This window comes from Babylonia areolata, chromosome 15 (assembly GCF_041734735.1).
Source record: "Babylonia areolata isolate BAREFJ2019XMU chromosome 15, ASM4173473v1, whole genome shotgun sequence".
NCBI classification, from domain to species: domain Eukaryota; kingdom Metazoa; phylum Mollusca; class Gastropoda; order Neogastropoda; family Buccinidae; genus Babylonia; species Babylonia areolata.
The window spans coordinates 32,878,044-32,890,469 of record NC_134890.1 but is presented as its reverse complement, the minus strand read 5'-3'; the positions used below and the strand labels follow the sequence as shown (position 1 = coordinate 32,890,469).

General features: G+C 41.9%; 1 protein-coding gene across 3 annotated transcripts in view; it reads left to right on the top strand.

Annotated features, from left to right (window-relative positions):
- LOC143290589 (intraflagellar transport protein 57 homolog) overlaps positions 1-6,041 on the top strand; it is a 32,870-nt gene extending 26,829 nt beyond the window's left edge. For all 3 annotated transcript variants that reach the window (XM_076600168.1, XM_076600169.1, XM_076600170.1), the window contains exon 12: positions 2,837-6,041. In XM_076600168.1, coding sequence (XP_076456283.1) covers positions 2,837-3,009 — 173 coding nt within the window. In that variant the 3' untranslated portion in view covers positions 3,010-6,041. The remainder of the gene's footprint in view (positions 1-2,836) is intronic.
- Positions 6,042-12,426: the final 6,385 nt, after the last annotated feature.

Here is a 12,426-nt window from a genome sequence, read left to right as displayed (position 1 = left end):
TCCTGCTTTCCATTCCACTGGACGTACCTATCTTTCTGACCTCATCAGTGCTTACACTCCCTCAAGAATTCTCCACTCTTCCTGTGACTGTTACCTTCTGAAAATACCTGGTGTCTGTACAAGAACCTGTGGTGAACACTCTTTCGTCTTTGCTGCTCTGCATATCTGGAACAACTTTCCACATCATATCCGTTCATCTGAGCCCATCTCTACCTTTTGCCCTTCGCTAAAAACTCATCTTTTCAAAAGCTGTCTTTAAGCGTTCTTGGTTTCCTGCTTCTCCGGCACAGCCTGGTAGTTTCCAACTCACTTGCTGTGTGTGAGAAAAGGAGAGAGTGGGGATGGGGGATGGGGGGAAGGGAGGGGAAAGAGAGGAAGGTCACAAGTTGTTGACATGATTTATAACTTTTTCCTTTCATTTAACAGCACCCTCAGCTCTTAACTGACTCCAGACAAATAGTTTTCTCCCATGCTTTTCCCTACAGACGACCCATTTGTTAGGATTAGGAAAAACATTTAAAAAAATACAACACATAAAGTAACTGAATGAAACTCACTGTACTTGGCCCACTGACCCCTCTCCTCATGTCATGTGAACATCCACACCCCCCTCCCTCTTCTCTGCTCTCAGAAGCTGAGTCACTATCAGTACCTTCTTGCTGGTAACTTTCTTCACTGCAGATACTTTAATCAATGTCTTCATCATCCTTGTCGATGTCGAAACCTTCAGTTTGAAGCTTTTCAGTCACTTCAGCAGCAGTAAAAGCTGCTGACGTGATCTAGTTTGCTCCAAAAATTTCCACTTGTGTCGCCTGCAACACCATTTTTGATAGGTACGCAGATTAGCTTGTCATGTGGGGTCCTGAACTGGCTGGCTCGCTGTGGAGCGTGTTGTTACGGAATCTCGTGAAGAAACTTTCCATTCGACCCTTGACACATTCACAATGCCTGGTGTAGCTGTGATTGTTATGCTACCCCATGAAGAAAACGTGGAAAAAAATTTTAATTGTCGAAACCGCTATAGCGTTCAGTCGTCCAGAATGCTACCTTACATCAGGAACGCTATAGCGTTCCATCATCCAGACTGAGTTAAGAGGGAAAGAGCTTTATAAAATGTGCTTTCTTCTTTTTCTTTTTTGTATTATTTTCAATATAGTTCAGCATTCAGTTTATATCAGAGATTGGCTTAATCTTACAGCTGGGTGAAAAGCAAAGCAAGAGCTCTATGATCAAAGGTTTCCCCACTGCAGTGGGAATTCGTTTACAACTTGGTATTTCAAGAATGACTAAGACTCTCAAACAAGGCAGCTCTTCAGATCGCGCTGGCTCTTCGTGCTGCAGCCTAGTTTTCAGAGACTATCCCAAAACCCTAAAGCCCTCTTGGCCAAGAGAGTGGGGGTGTAACTTGGGCAAGACACTCTCCACTGCAGTCAAATTTTAGCTCAGGTAGTCAGGACAGCTGTTGTCTCCACCGCTGTTCTGATAGTCATAGTCGGATACAAGTTCAATGATATGCATGTGATTGTGGGACAGCAGTTGTCGCCTCTGCTGTTCCAATGGTCATAGTCACTAAGTCAGACACAACTACAATATACCCATATATATTTGATTTGATTTAGATACTTATATAGCTCCTGTCTTCAATCGGAGACCAAGCACTAAGCGCTTTACAAAACTCGGAGTCATCTACACAGCAGGCTGCTTACCTGGGTAGAGCCAACTGACAGCTGCCATTGGGTATCATTATTCATTTCCTGTGTCATTCAAACAGATTTTAGGCACACATACATAATCAGACAGACTTGTAACATTTTATGTGTATGACCATTTTGTTTATTTACCCTGCCATGTAGGCAGCCATACTCCGTTTTCGGGTGTGTGCATGCTGGGTATGTTCTTGTTTCTATAACCCACCGAACACTGACATGGATTAGAGGATCTTTAACATGGGTATTTTATCTTCTGTTTGTGCATATACACAAAGGAGGTTCAGGCACTAGCAGGTCTGCACATAATGTTGACCTGGGAGATCAGAAAGATCTCCACCCTTTACCCACCAGGTGCACCTTACTGAGATTCTGACCCGGGACCCTCAGATTGAAAGTCCAATGCTATAACCACTCAGCTATTGCACCCGTCCCACTATATTCAAATTCTTGCTGAGATAGTCAGGACAGCAGTTGTCTCCACCACTGTTCTGATGGTCATTGTTGGATACAAGTTCTGTTATACACATGTGATTGTGGGACAGCAGTTGCCTCCTCTGCTGTTCTGAGTGTCGCAGTCAGACACGACTGTCGTGTACCCATACATACATTACCACAAAATATATTTATGTTAATGATCACGAAGTAATAATGAATTGCAATGTTTTAAAAGTGAATTTGTGAAATGCTTTTATTTGAAAACATTATTTTTTTTACTCCTTAACCAAGTAATCTGTGTGTGTGTGTGTGTGCTGATTATCTAGTTGTGTTTTGCCGCACCTGATGCAGTTTATCTTTATGAGATAATAAAGTTATGCTTATCATATCTGTTGTAATCAATGTGCAGTATAGTAGGCTATGCTCATAATTATATTCAAAATAATGTTTATTAATTCTTTCTGTTTTTACATTTGAAATATTACCTGCAATGTGTGGAATGAATGTATAAAACAATGTATGTGATATTTTTACATTTGTGTTTTCGTTATATTCCTAAAAGCTGTTGTTGTTTTTTATGGTTATGGTCTCCATGTTGTTTACTTGTCTATGTTGTGATAATGCATCTGACCAAATTTCTCTAGCTGGAGATAATAAAGTTATCTTATCTTATTACCCGATGGTGCGTGCAGCGCCCCTGGTGAGGATCAAGCAGTCAATCCAGCAGCTGAAGAAGGAGATCACCCAGATGGACATCCGGTCGGGCGTGGTGGAGCACGTGTTGCTGCAGGCCAAGCTGAAGGACAAAACCACGCAGAACAAACAGGTGCACAGCTCCGGCGCCAACGAGCCCTTCGCCATCTGAGAGGACCTTCCCTTTAATTAACTGTCATCTGCCAGTCAGCCCTTCGCTAGTGATAGGAAACTCTAGGGAGAGCTTGACAATACAAGGTCTTCAAGAGACCGTCCCGCATTCTCTGTTATCTGTCATCTGCCAACCAGCCCTTCACTGTCTGATTGGACTGCCCCTCGTTCCCTTTAATTAACTGTCATCTGCCAACCAGCCCTTTACTGTCTGATTGGACTGCCCCTTGTTCCCTTTAATTAACTGTCATCTGCCAACCAGCCCTTTACTGTCTGATTGGACTGCCCCTCGTTCCCTTTAATTAACTGTCATCTGCCAACCAGCCCTTCACTATCTGATTGGACTGTCCCTCGTTCCCTTTAATTAACTGTCATCTGCCAACCAGCCCTTCACTGTCTGATTGGACTGCCCCTCGTTCACTGTTATCTGCCAACGAGCCGTTCACCATTTGATCGACATGTCATGATTCCCTTCAGTATTTAATTAACTGTCATCTGCGAACAAGCCGTTCGCCATCTGATCAACTGCCCCTTGTTCCCTTTAATTAACTGTCATCTGCCAATGAGCCGTTCGCCATCTGATCGACATGTCATTGTTCCTTTCAGTATTTAATCATCTGTCATCTACCAAAGAGCTCGAGCCCTTCACTATCTGATTTACTGTTCTGGTACCTGCTGATGGACAATGGGGTGGTGAAGGTCCAGTTTGACCTATTCCTGTTTCATCTGCTGTTTTGATCGTACCAGCTGCCATCCTCAGTGGTGTCTGTCGAGTTGGACTCTTTGTTTCGTTTTGTTTTGCCTGCTGTTCGTGTTGCCTGTTCAGCATCTCTGTCTTGTTCCTTCTTTCTCCTTCTTTCCCTTTCTGTTTGTCTCTCAGTCTGTGTCTGTCTCTTCAAACCATATACTCACATGTGCGTGCACATTTACACACACACTAAACAAATACACACATACAGTCACTCACACACACACACACACACACACACACACACACTCGGCAACTGAATACATATGCAAACTGTGAATAGGTGAACTGGGATCACCAATTTAGTTATAGGCGAATTGGGAATATGTGATTCAGTAACAGGCGAACCGGGAATAGGTAAATAAGGATGACACTTATCCTCCATGCATTGTTTCATTAGTGAGTGTTCCTTCAGCGGTCTGCAGTGCTCTGGAGAATCTCAAACTTTGAATCTTTGAAGGGCGTTCAGAGAAAGTTCTTGTGCAGGATAATTCAACACCCAGTTCCAGTTTACATGCAAAGATGAAAACTTATCGAAATGATTAAGGAATCAGAATTCAGTTAATGGACATATTCAGGGGTCTTCTTCATCTTCTCCCTCAGCTCTGTGACGAGCCATAGGGGCGCCGCACCGAAGAATTGTTCACCAGATTCCTCCAGGTCTGTCGGTTGTGTGTGTCAAAGCCTAAGTCTCTGCCAGTTTTCTGCCAGGAAACCATTATCAGAGATCAGACCCAGGCATCCAGGGGGTAGACGTTTCAAACAGACAGCAAGAACATGTTGTGTATGGGAAGCAGAACAGATCTGGTCTTTTGCACACTTTTATGACGAGTGTATTTGATCAACGATCCCCACATGGGCTGGTGAAATCCATCATGGGGGGGTGTCAGCTCTGACTAGTTGAAATTTACCCCAAGGGTTTATTCCAAGGCTGGTCTGTATAGACCCCAGGTTTATCTGGTTTCCATCTGACCAATTTGTTTGAATATTTTGTTAATATATCTTCAGCATTTAATGGTCTCTGCTGTGTTTGTATGGTGCCAAACCGTTTCCCCTTTCATTCTGCAGTTCCTCAGCTGCCTTTTTACCTTCAGAATTTTTCACTGCTCTTTGCAGAAGGAATTGCATTTATTTCAGAACCTTCTGTCATTCATGTGCTGTTGTTTTGCTAAAACAGAAGTGGGCTGTCAAAAGCAAGGCATTTTCCTAATCTTTTTTTAAAATTTTACTTGTTCCCTGTGATTAACAGATAATTTGTGGCAACTTATCCTTTAGTGACTTCTTTTTCTTCTTCTTCTTCTCTGTTTTGAGAGTAGAAGATAGCAGCAGTTATTAAACCCTAGTGCATTTCCTGATTGATGGGCTAAATTGGTTTATAAGTGCTTGCCCTCAGAGAGGAAATGCAGAATGAAGCGTCACTGCAAACAAAATGTGAAAAGAAATTGGAGCATTTTAATCCCTCTGTGACTGGAGTGAATGTGTTTGCATCTGTTACAAAACAAATTTGTGACATTGTGACATGTTTCTTTTTTTTTGTCCTCCTTGAATTAAAAAAAAAAAAAAAAGGAGGATTATTGGGGGAGGGTTGGTTGGGGGGGGGGGGGGGTGGAGCGCAATGCAAAGTTCATGCAGAATGCTAATTATTGTTTACATATTTGTTGCACACTTTGTATGTATGATGTTTTATCTTCAGTTTAACGTCTGTTCACTATAAGTGTTTTTAGACGGAAAGGAGTAAAGTAGTGGATAAAGGAAAGGGAGTGCATGTGAATATAAGTGTAAAAAAGTGTTCATGTTATGTATCAGAGGAAAGGTATATTATTATAAGAAAAAGTCTAAAGAGATTGTGGTGTGTATTGAATGAGATGTCATGGGAGGGAGAATATGTATATGCATATCAACAAGTATTAATCTACAACAGTGTAAATATAAATAACAACATTAATTATGATACATCAAAGGAGGATACCAACTGGACTGGAGTTTAAAATTTCTGAAAACATTCTAAGCAATGAATAATCATTCAAAATCTTTTCAGTGTCTAATGAAATATTGAAAGAAAAGGAATGTATGATGTGTGTGTGTTCGTGTGTGAAGGAATGTGAACATGTACACTTTTAGCCTGTGCTTGTTGTGCTCAGTGTTACAATGTTTATTGCTGCATTGTGTTGTCATTGAATGAATACAATTTGTTTTTAAATCAATGTGATTGTGTGTGTGTGTGTTTATGTGTGTGCATGCTTATGTGTACACATGTAGTCACTAGATGTGTTAGGTTGTGGATATGATGTGATGTGAAATGTACAACTGTAAAATAATGCAGGATGCCTTGGATTGCACACTCTTTACCTTTTATACATATCATGAATATGAAGAGAAGAAATATACAGTTTATTTTTCATGTATTTATTTCTCATATGATGAGAACGTGCAGCACAATTGTTTATTTATCGTTTGTCTCAATCTATGGGCCAGGCCCACCTCTGTGATACATGCTGAACCATGGCCCTCTGTCAGCTGCTTACCTTGATGATGGACTTTATTGTATTGTATTGTATTGTATTTGTTGAATTTTTTGTCACAACAGATTTTTTTGTGAAATTCTGGCTCCTCTCCTCAGGGAGAACTACAGTACAGTGCCACCCTATTTTTTCTGCCAGCAAATGTATTTGTTTTCCTATCAAGTGGATTTGTATACAGAATTTTGCCAGGGACAGCCCTTTTCATCGTTGCCATGGGTTCTTTTATGAACACTGTGTGCCTGCTGCTCACGAGACTTTGGTTTACTAGCATCCATACCACCACTCAAGGCCTAGTGGGGGAGGAAAGAAATACTGATGAATGTGGGACTGAATCCCATGCGCTCAGATTCTCTCGCTTCCTTAGTCTGGTGGAGGGAAAAGAAATACTTATGAGAGCAGGATTCGATCCTATGTGCTCAGATTCTCTCGCTTCCTTAGTCTGGTGGAGGGGGAGGGAATACTGACGAGAACAGGATTCGATCCTATGTGCTCAGATTCTCTCACTTCCATGGCAGATGTGTTACCACTAGGCCTCCTCCAAGTTTCATGTACTGTGGTCGTGTAGACTGCTGGTCCAGCATCAAGTTTGTGGGTGAAGCAATGGCTGGACTGGTCAGCATGCAAGGAGCATCAGTATTGATATTTCCAGTTATTATGGTCCTCAGTCAAAATGATTATGAAGTTGGTCTTACTCTGTTTTATGCCTGTGACTGTGTTATATAATGAGTAGCATGTTTTTTGGTGGAAGTAGTCTTCCTGTGATTTTCATACAGATGACAACACTATTAGTCATTAGTCATTTTGAAGTTGTGGTTTGAGAACTAGACTAAGATCCTGCAAGTCGTGGGTCAAGGGTAAAGCATCTTACATGTTAAAGCCCATTCCTATAAATGAGAGAAGTGCCAAGAAAGAAGAAGAAATTTATGGGATGACATTATTTCTTTGGAAACATTCATACTTGAATATGTGTTTTAATGGTTGTTGATTCCTGTTTAAATATTAACACACTGTGTCATCTGTCACTGAAAGAGAGGCAGAGTCACTATTTTGTGTGATGGTCAGTCACAACCATCTATGACTATAACAACAGCAGAGAAGGTAACTGCTGTCCTGAATATCTGGGCTAGAATTTGATTATAGTGGAGAGTGTCTTGCATCCCCACTGTCTCGACCAACAGGGCTTTAGGACAGTCGGTGTTGTGAATGTCCCTAAAGGCCAGCTAGCCCATGAAGGCTGCAGCAATAAGCCAGTGCTATCTTGCCTTCTAAGTTTAGAGTCATAGTCCTTCACAAAAGACTAAGCTGTGAATGAGTTCACATTGCAGTGGAAAAAAACATGTAATCATACAGCTCTTGCTTTCCTGTTGGCCCAACTATAAGCTTAAGACAATTTCTGGTATAAGCGTAGCGTTAGATTCAGCATTTATCTGATAAGTTAATTATCAGGAATCAGTGATTTGTACTTTTTGCTCAGTATGGTGGTCACTTCACACCGCAGCTCTGTCGTCATAGTGAAAAGTATTTCATTCATTCGTGAGGAAAACTTTTACATTCTCTTGATTCCTCTACTTTTATTTTATTTATTGATTGTATTGCTTCTGATTAGCCAATGTTAACGATCTACAATAATACATTTGGGACCAGATTGATGGTACCAGGTGTGATGATAGCTATGTGTCAGAGACATTCCGTCCTTGTTGTCAAGATTTTTGTGTGAAATGTTCTTTCTGCAGAAGGCAGAATCTGAATAAACAAACTGGATCATTTATGTTTTCTTTCTCTGTGTGGGTAATGGAAATGTGCGTGTGTGTATGTGTGTGTGTGAGCATGCAGCAGATGTGGTGTTGTGCATATTATACTGTATGGATCAGTCCACATGCACTGACACCTTTTTGAAAGTGAACCTGAAACTTAACATATTGGGATTCACTGTCGGTCATGTCAGATTAGGATTCACAGTCAGTCTTGTCACAAAAGATACCAATAGTAAGATGAGCAGATTGATTCACAGTCAGTCTTGTCACAAAAGATACCAATTGTAAGATGAGCAGATTGATTCACAGTCAGTCTTGTCACAAAAGATACCAATTGTAAGATGAGCAGATTGATTCACAGTCAGTCTTGTCACACAAGATACCAATAGTAAGATAGCAGATTGATTCACAGTCAGTCTTGTCACACAAGATACCAATAGTAAGATTAGCAGATTGATTCGGTCAGTCTTGTCACACAAGATATCAATAGTAAGATTAGCAGATTGGGGTTGGATGCCAGATTCTCTCAGGCTGCTGGTTTGACAAGCATATTTATCGGTCTTGTAGATGTGGACTTTCTCCATTCTGCTTTGTAGTTAGCTCAGTCAGAATCGCGTGTCTCGTTGCCTTAAGAGTGAAGTAGTCTTTCAGGTCTCATGCCGCTCTTGCTGACGATTTCCGGGTGTTTCTTCCCCTTCTGGTAGGTCAACTGTGCATTCCCAATCTTCGGCACCATCCAGCAGCCCACGTTGATATCCTTTTGATGTTACAGCACAACAGGCGGCCTACCTGGGTAGAGCCAACTGACAGCTGCCACTGGGTGATCATCATTCGTTTCCTGTGTCATTCAGATTTCAGGCACCCACACACACACTCGGACAGACATGTAACAGAAACACAAGAGAGGGAGAGAGAGAGAGCACTGTTGTTACTGACGGCTGGCTGTGTGTTTGTGTGTGTGTGTGTGTGTCTGAAAAATCTTAATCCTTGAATAAAAAACAACTACAACAAAACGTTTTGAGTTTTAACGGGCGCAATAGCCGAGTGGTTTAAGCATTGGACTTTCAATCTGAGGGTCCCGGGTTCGAATCTTTGTAACGTTGCCTGGTGGGTAAAGGGTGGAGATTTTTCCGATCTCCCAGGACAACATATTACGTGCAGATCTGCTAGTGCCTGAACCCCCCTTCGTGTGTATACACAAGCAGAAGATAGCGCGTGAAAGATCCTGTAACCCATCAGTGTTCTGTGGGTTACGGAGACACGAAAATACCCAGCATGCATGAACCACGACATAGTCATCGACAAGTCGATGTTGGTCGTGTAACAGAACTGAGAAGAAAAGAAGAAGCACTTTGCTAACACCCAGTCTTTTCCACAAGAGGCTGCCTGCTGCCTGGGTACAGCCGAGTGCTTTTTACTGTGATTCAGTCAGACTTCAGTTACACGCATGCATACATATGGAATGTTCTGTTGAATATCGACAGGGACATTCGGGGTTTATTTTTGTTTGTTTGTTTTTACCTTGGGTTCTTTAAAGTGCTCTAAACGTGATGCACGCAAGACCACGGTCTAACATCTCATCCGAATGACTAGCGATCACCATGCCACTACTCAAGGCCTAGTGGAGAGGGAGAAAATACTGCCAACTGATGGATTCGATCCTTTGCATTCAAATTCTCTTGCTTCCAAGATGGAAACGTTACAACTGGGCCACCACTCCACACCACACAGTCACCTTTGCCTTACCATCCTTACCTCTTCTCTACATTCTACCTGTCATCATCACCATCCCTACCTCTTCTCTACATCGTGTGTGTGTGTGTGTGTGTGTGTGTGTGTGTGTGTATACAACTTGTTTCAGAAATTGAATGCCATCAATCTCTGTCACATCACAGTTTTTCGGATGATAACCAAATTTACACGTCTGATTCAATTTATCATCTTTCTGAGATTATCACCTCTACTCAACGATGTATAGCTGATATAAAATCAGGGATGACAAACAACAAACTCCAGTTGAATGATGAGAAAGACAGAAATTATTTTTCTTGCTCTTAAATATATGTTTGCTACATTCTGTTTCACTTCGCCAAGCTGTTCAGTTAAATGGGTGCAATGTTCCAACTTAAAAAAAATTTTGTTCGCAGGCCTTGGTGTTTACTTAGACTTGACTCTATCTTTTGAACAGCAGGTTTCCTCGAGCTGTCAAATCTGTTACCTTGAGTTACGCAGAACAAGCTCTTTCAGAACTTTCTGTCTCAGGATGAAACAAAAACACTTGTCTGTTCCCTGGTCCTAGCTAGGCTTGACTACTGTGATTCTTTGCTCGCTGGATGCCCCCAACTACTTGTTATCCAGACTTCCGTGAGTCCAAAACCACTTATCTTTCATTTTCCAAAATCTGCTCATGTTACTCCTCTCTTTCATTTCCTCCACTGGTTACCTATGGAGAAAAGAACAGAATGCAAACTCTCTCCCGTGCTGCAAATTATGAATGGCATGGCTCCTTCTTACTTTTCTGGGCTTCTGCATTACTTCTCTCCATCTCACCAGCTCCAGTTTTCAGTTGATGACCGTCACTTAAAGATTCCCTCCTACAGAACCAGATCATAATTATGGAAAACGCACTTTCTCTTTCCAGGCTTCTTTCTTATGAAGCGCACTTCCGTTTCCTGTCCGCCATGCTGTTTTTTGTCCTCCTTTCAAAAAATCTTGAAAACTCATAATTCCAGCCATTCTAATCAGTAGATAACTCCTTGTCTTCATTTTTATGGGGTTTTTATCTTTAATTTTTATTATTGTCACTATTTTTATACGTGCACATGTTCATATACCTTGGGCGGCCAAGGTGTGCTTGCGCGTCCACGCGCGCGCGTGTGTTTGTGTGTCTAGATCTTGTGTGGAGTGGGTGTGGGTTTGTGTGTCTAGATTTTGTGTGGAGTGAGTGTGTGTTTGTGTGTCTAGATCTTGTGTGGAGTGGGTGTGGGTTTGTGGGTTGGAGTTTGAGCCAGAGGATGTGTGCATGCAGGTGTATTGTGTGTGTTATTAGTAAGCAAATATCATTGTATTTTTCATTGTAAATGTCCAGGGCTTTTGTGTCACTAGAGTGGGTGTATCAAATGACCTTTTGTTATAATTATTATTATCATGAAGTACGAAATGGGTGTACCAAATATCCTTTTATTATAATTATTATTATCATGAAGTACGAAATGGGTGTACCAAGTGTCCTTTTATTATGATGATCATTGTGATGAAGTTCAAAATTAATGAACTGTAACTGAAACAACCCCACTTTGCCGAAGCTGTGGTCAGTTCCGTGAGAGAGTCATGTTCGTGATGATAGAATTGATGATTGTGTGTGTGTGTGTGTGTGTGTGCGTTGAGTGAAGAAATGCTAGCAATGTGAGGAGAGATGTACTCACGTGAGACAGTCATGTTGGTGATGTCAGTGATGAGGATGGCGCGTGTGTGTGTGTGGTGTGTGGTGTGTGTGTGTTGAGTGAAGAAATGCTAGCAATGTGAGGAGAGATGTACTCACGTGAGACAGTCATGTTGGTGATGTCAGTGATGAGGATGGCGCGTGTGTGTGTGTGGTGTGTGGTGTGTGTGCGTTGAGTGAAGAAATGCCAGCAATGTGAGGAGAGATGTACTGACGCGAGGCAGGAGGGAGGCGAGGCAGAGAAGGCAGGCAGAAGAGCGGAGGATCAGTGCAGCAGTCATGGTGAACACAACAGTCCCTGTCTCCCTGTCTCCACTGTGGGTGGGTGGGTGGGTGAGGAAGGGGCGGGTGTGTGTGTGTGTGTGGGGGGGGGGGGGGGGGGGGGGGGGGGCGAGTGAGGACGGCAAACTGGTCTGGTAATAACACCATTCAGCTTCAATCATCTCATTTTTCACCACAACCACCAATCGTCCTTTTGATGAACTCACTGACTGTCCATGGTGTATATGAGGGAACATGTGACATGTGGGTGGGATGGGCATGGTGTAACTGTGTCCGAGAATTTGTGTTCAGTGGTGTGTGTGTCTGTGTGTTGTGTGCGTGTGTGAAATGGAAATGCAGTTGTGTATTTCTTTATCACAATATATATATGCATTTTGTTGTTACTGTTGCTCTTCATCTACTTGTTTCTTCTCTCTCTCTCTCTCTCTCTCTCTCTCTCTCCTAATTTTTTTCTTCTCTTTTTTCTCCTTTTTTCCCGTTTTTTTAAATTTTTAGTTATTTATTTGTATTTTTTAAAATTCATTTATTTTCTTTTTTCATTGATGGCTTGATGTAAAAAAAGCAATTGTTGCTTATTCAATTTACCATCATGAAATAAAATCTTGACTTGACCTGTCTTGGTGTTCGACGGCGACCTCTCTGCAGTCTGTCCATGGGAAACGTGCATTAT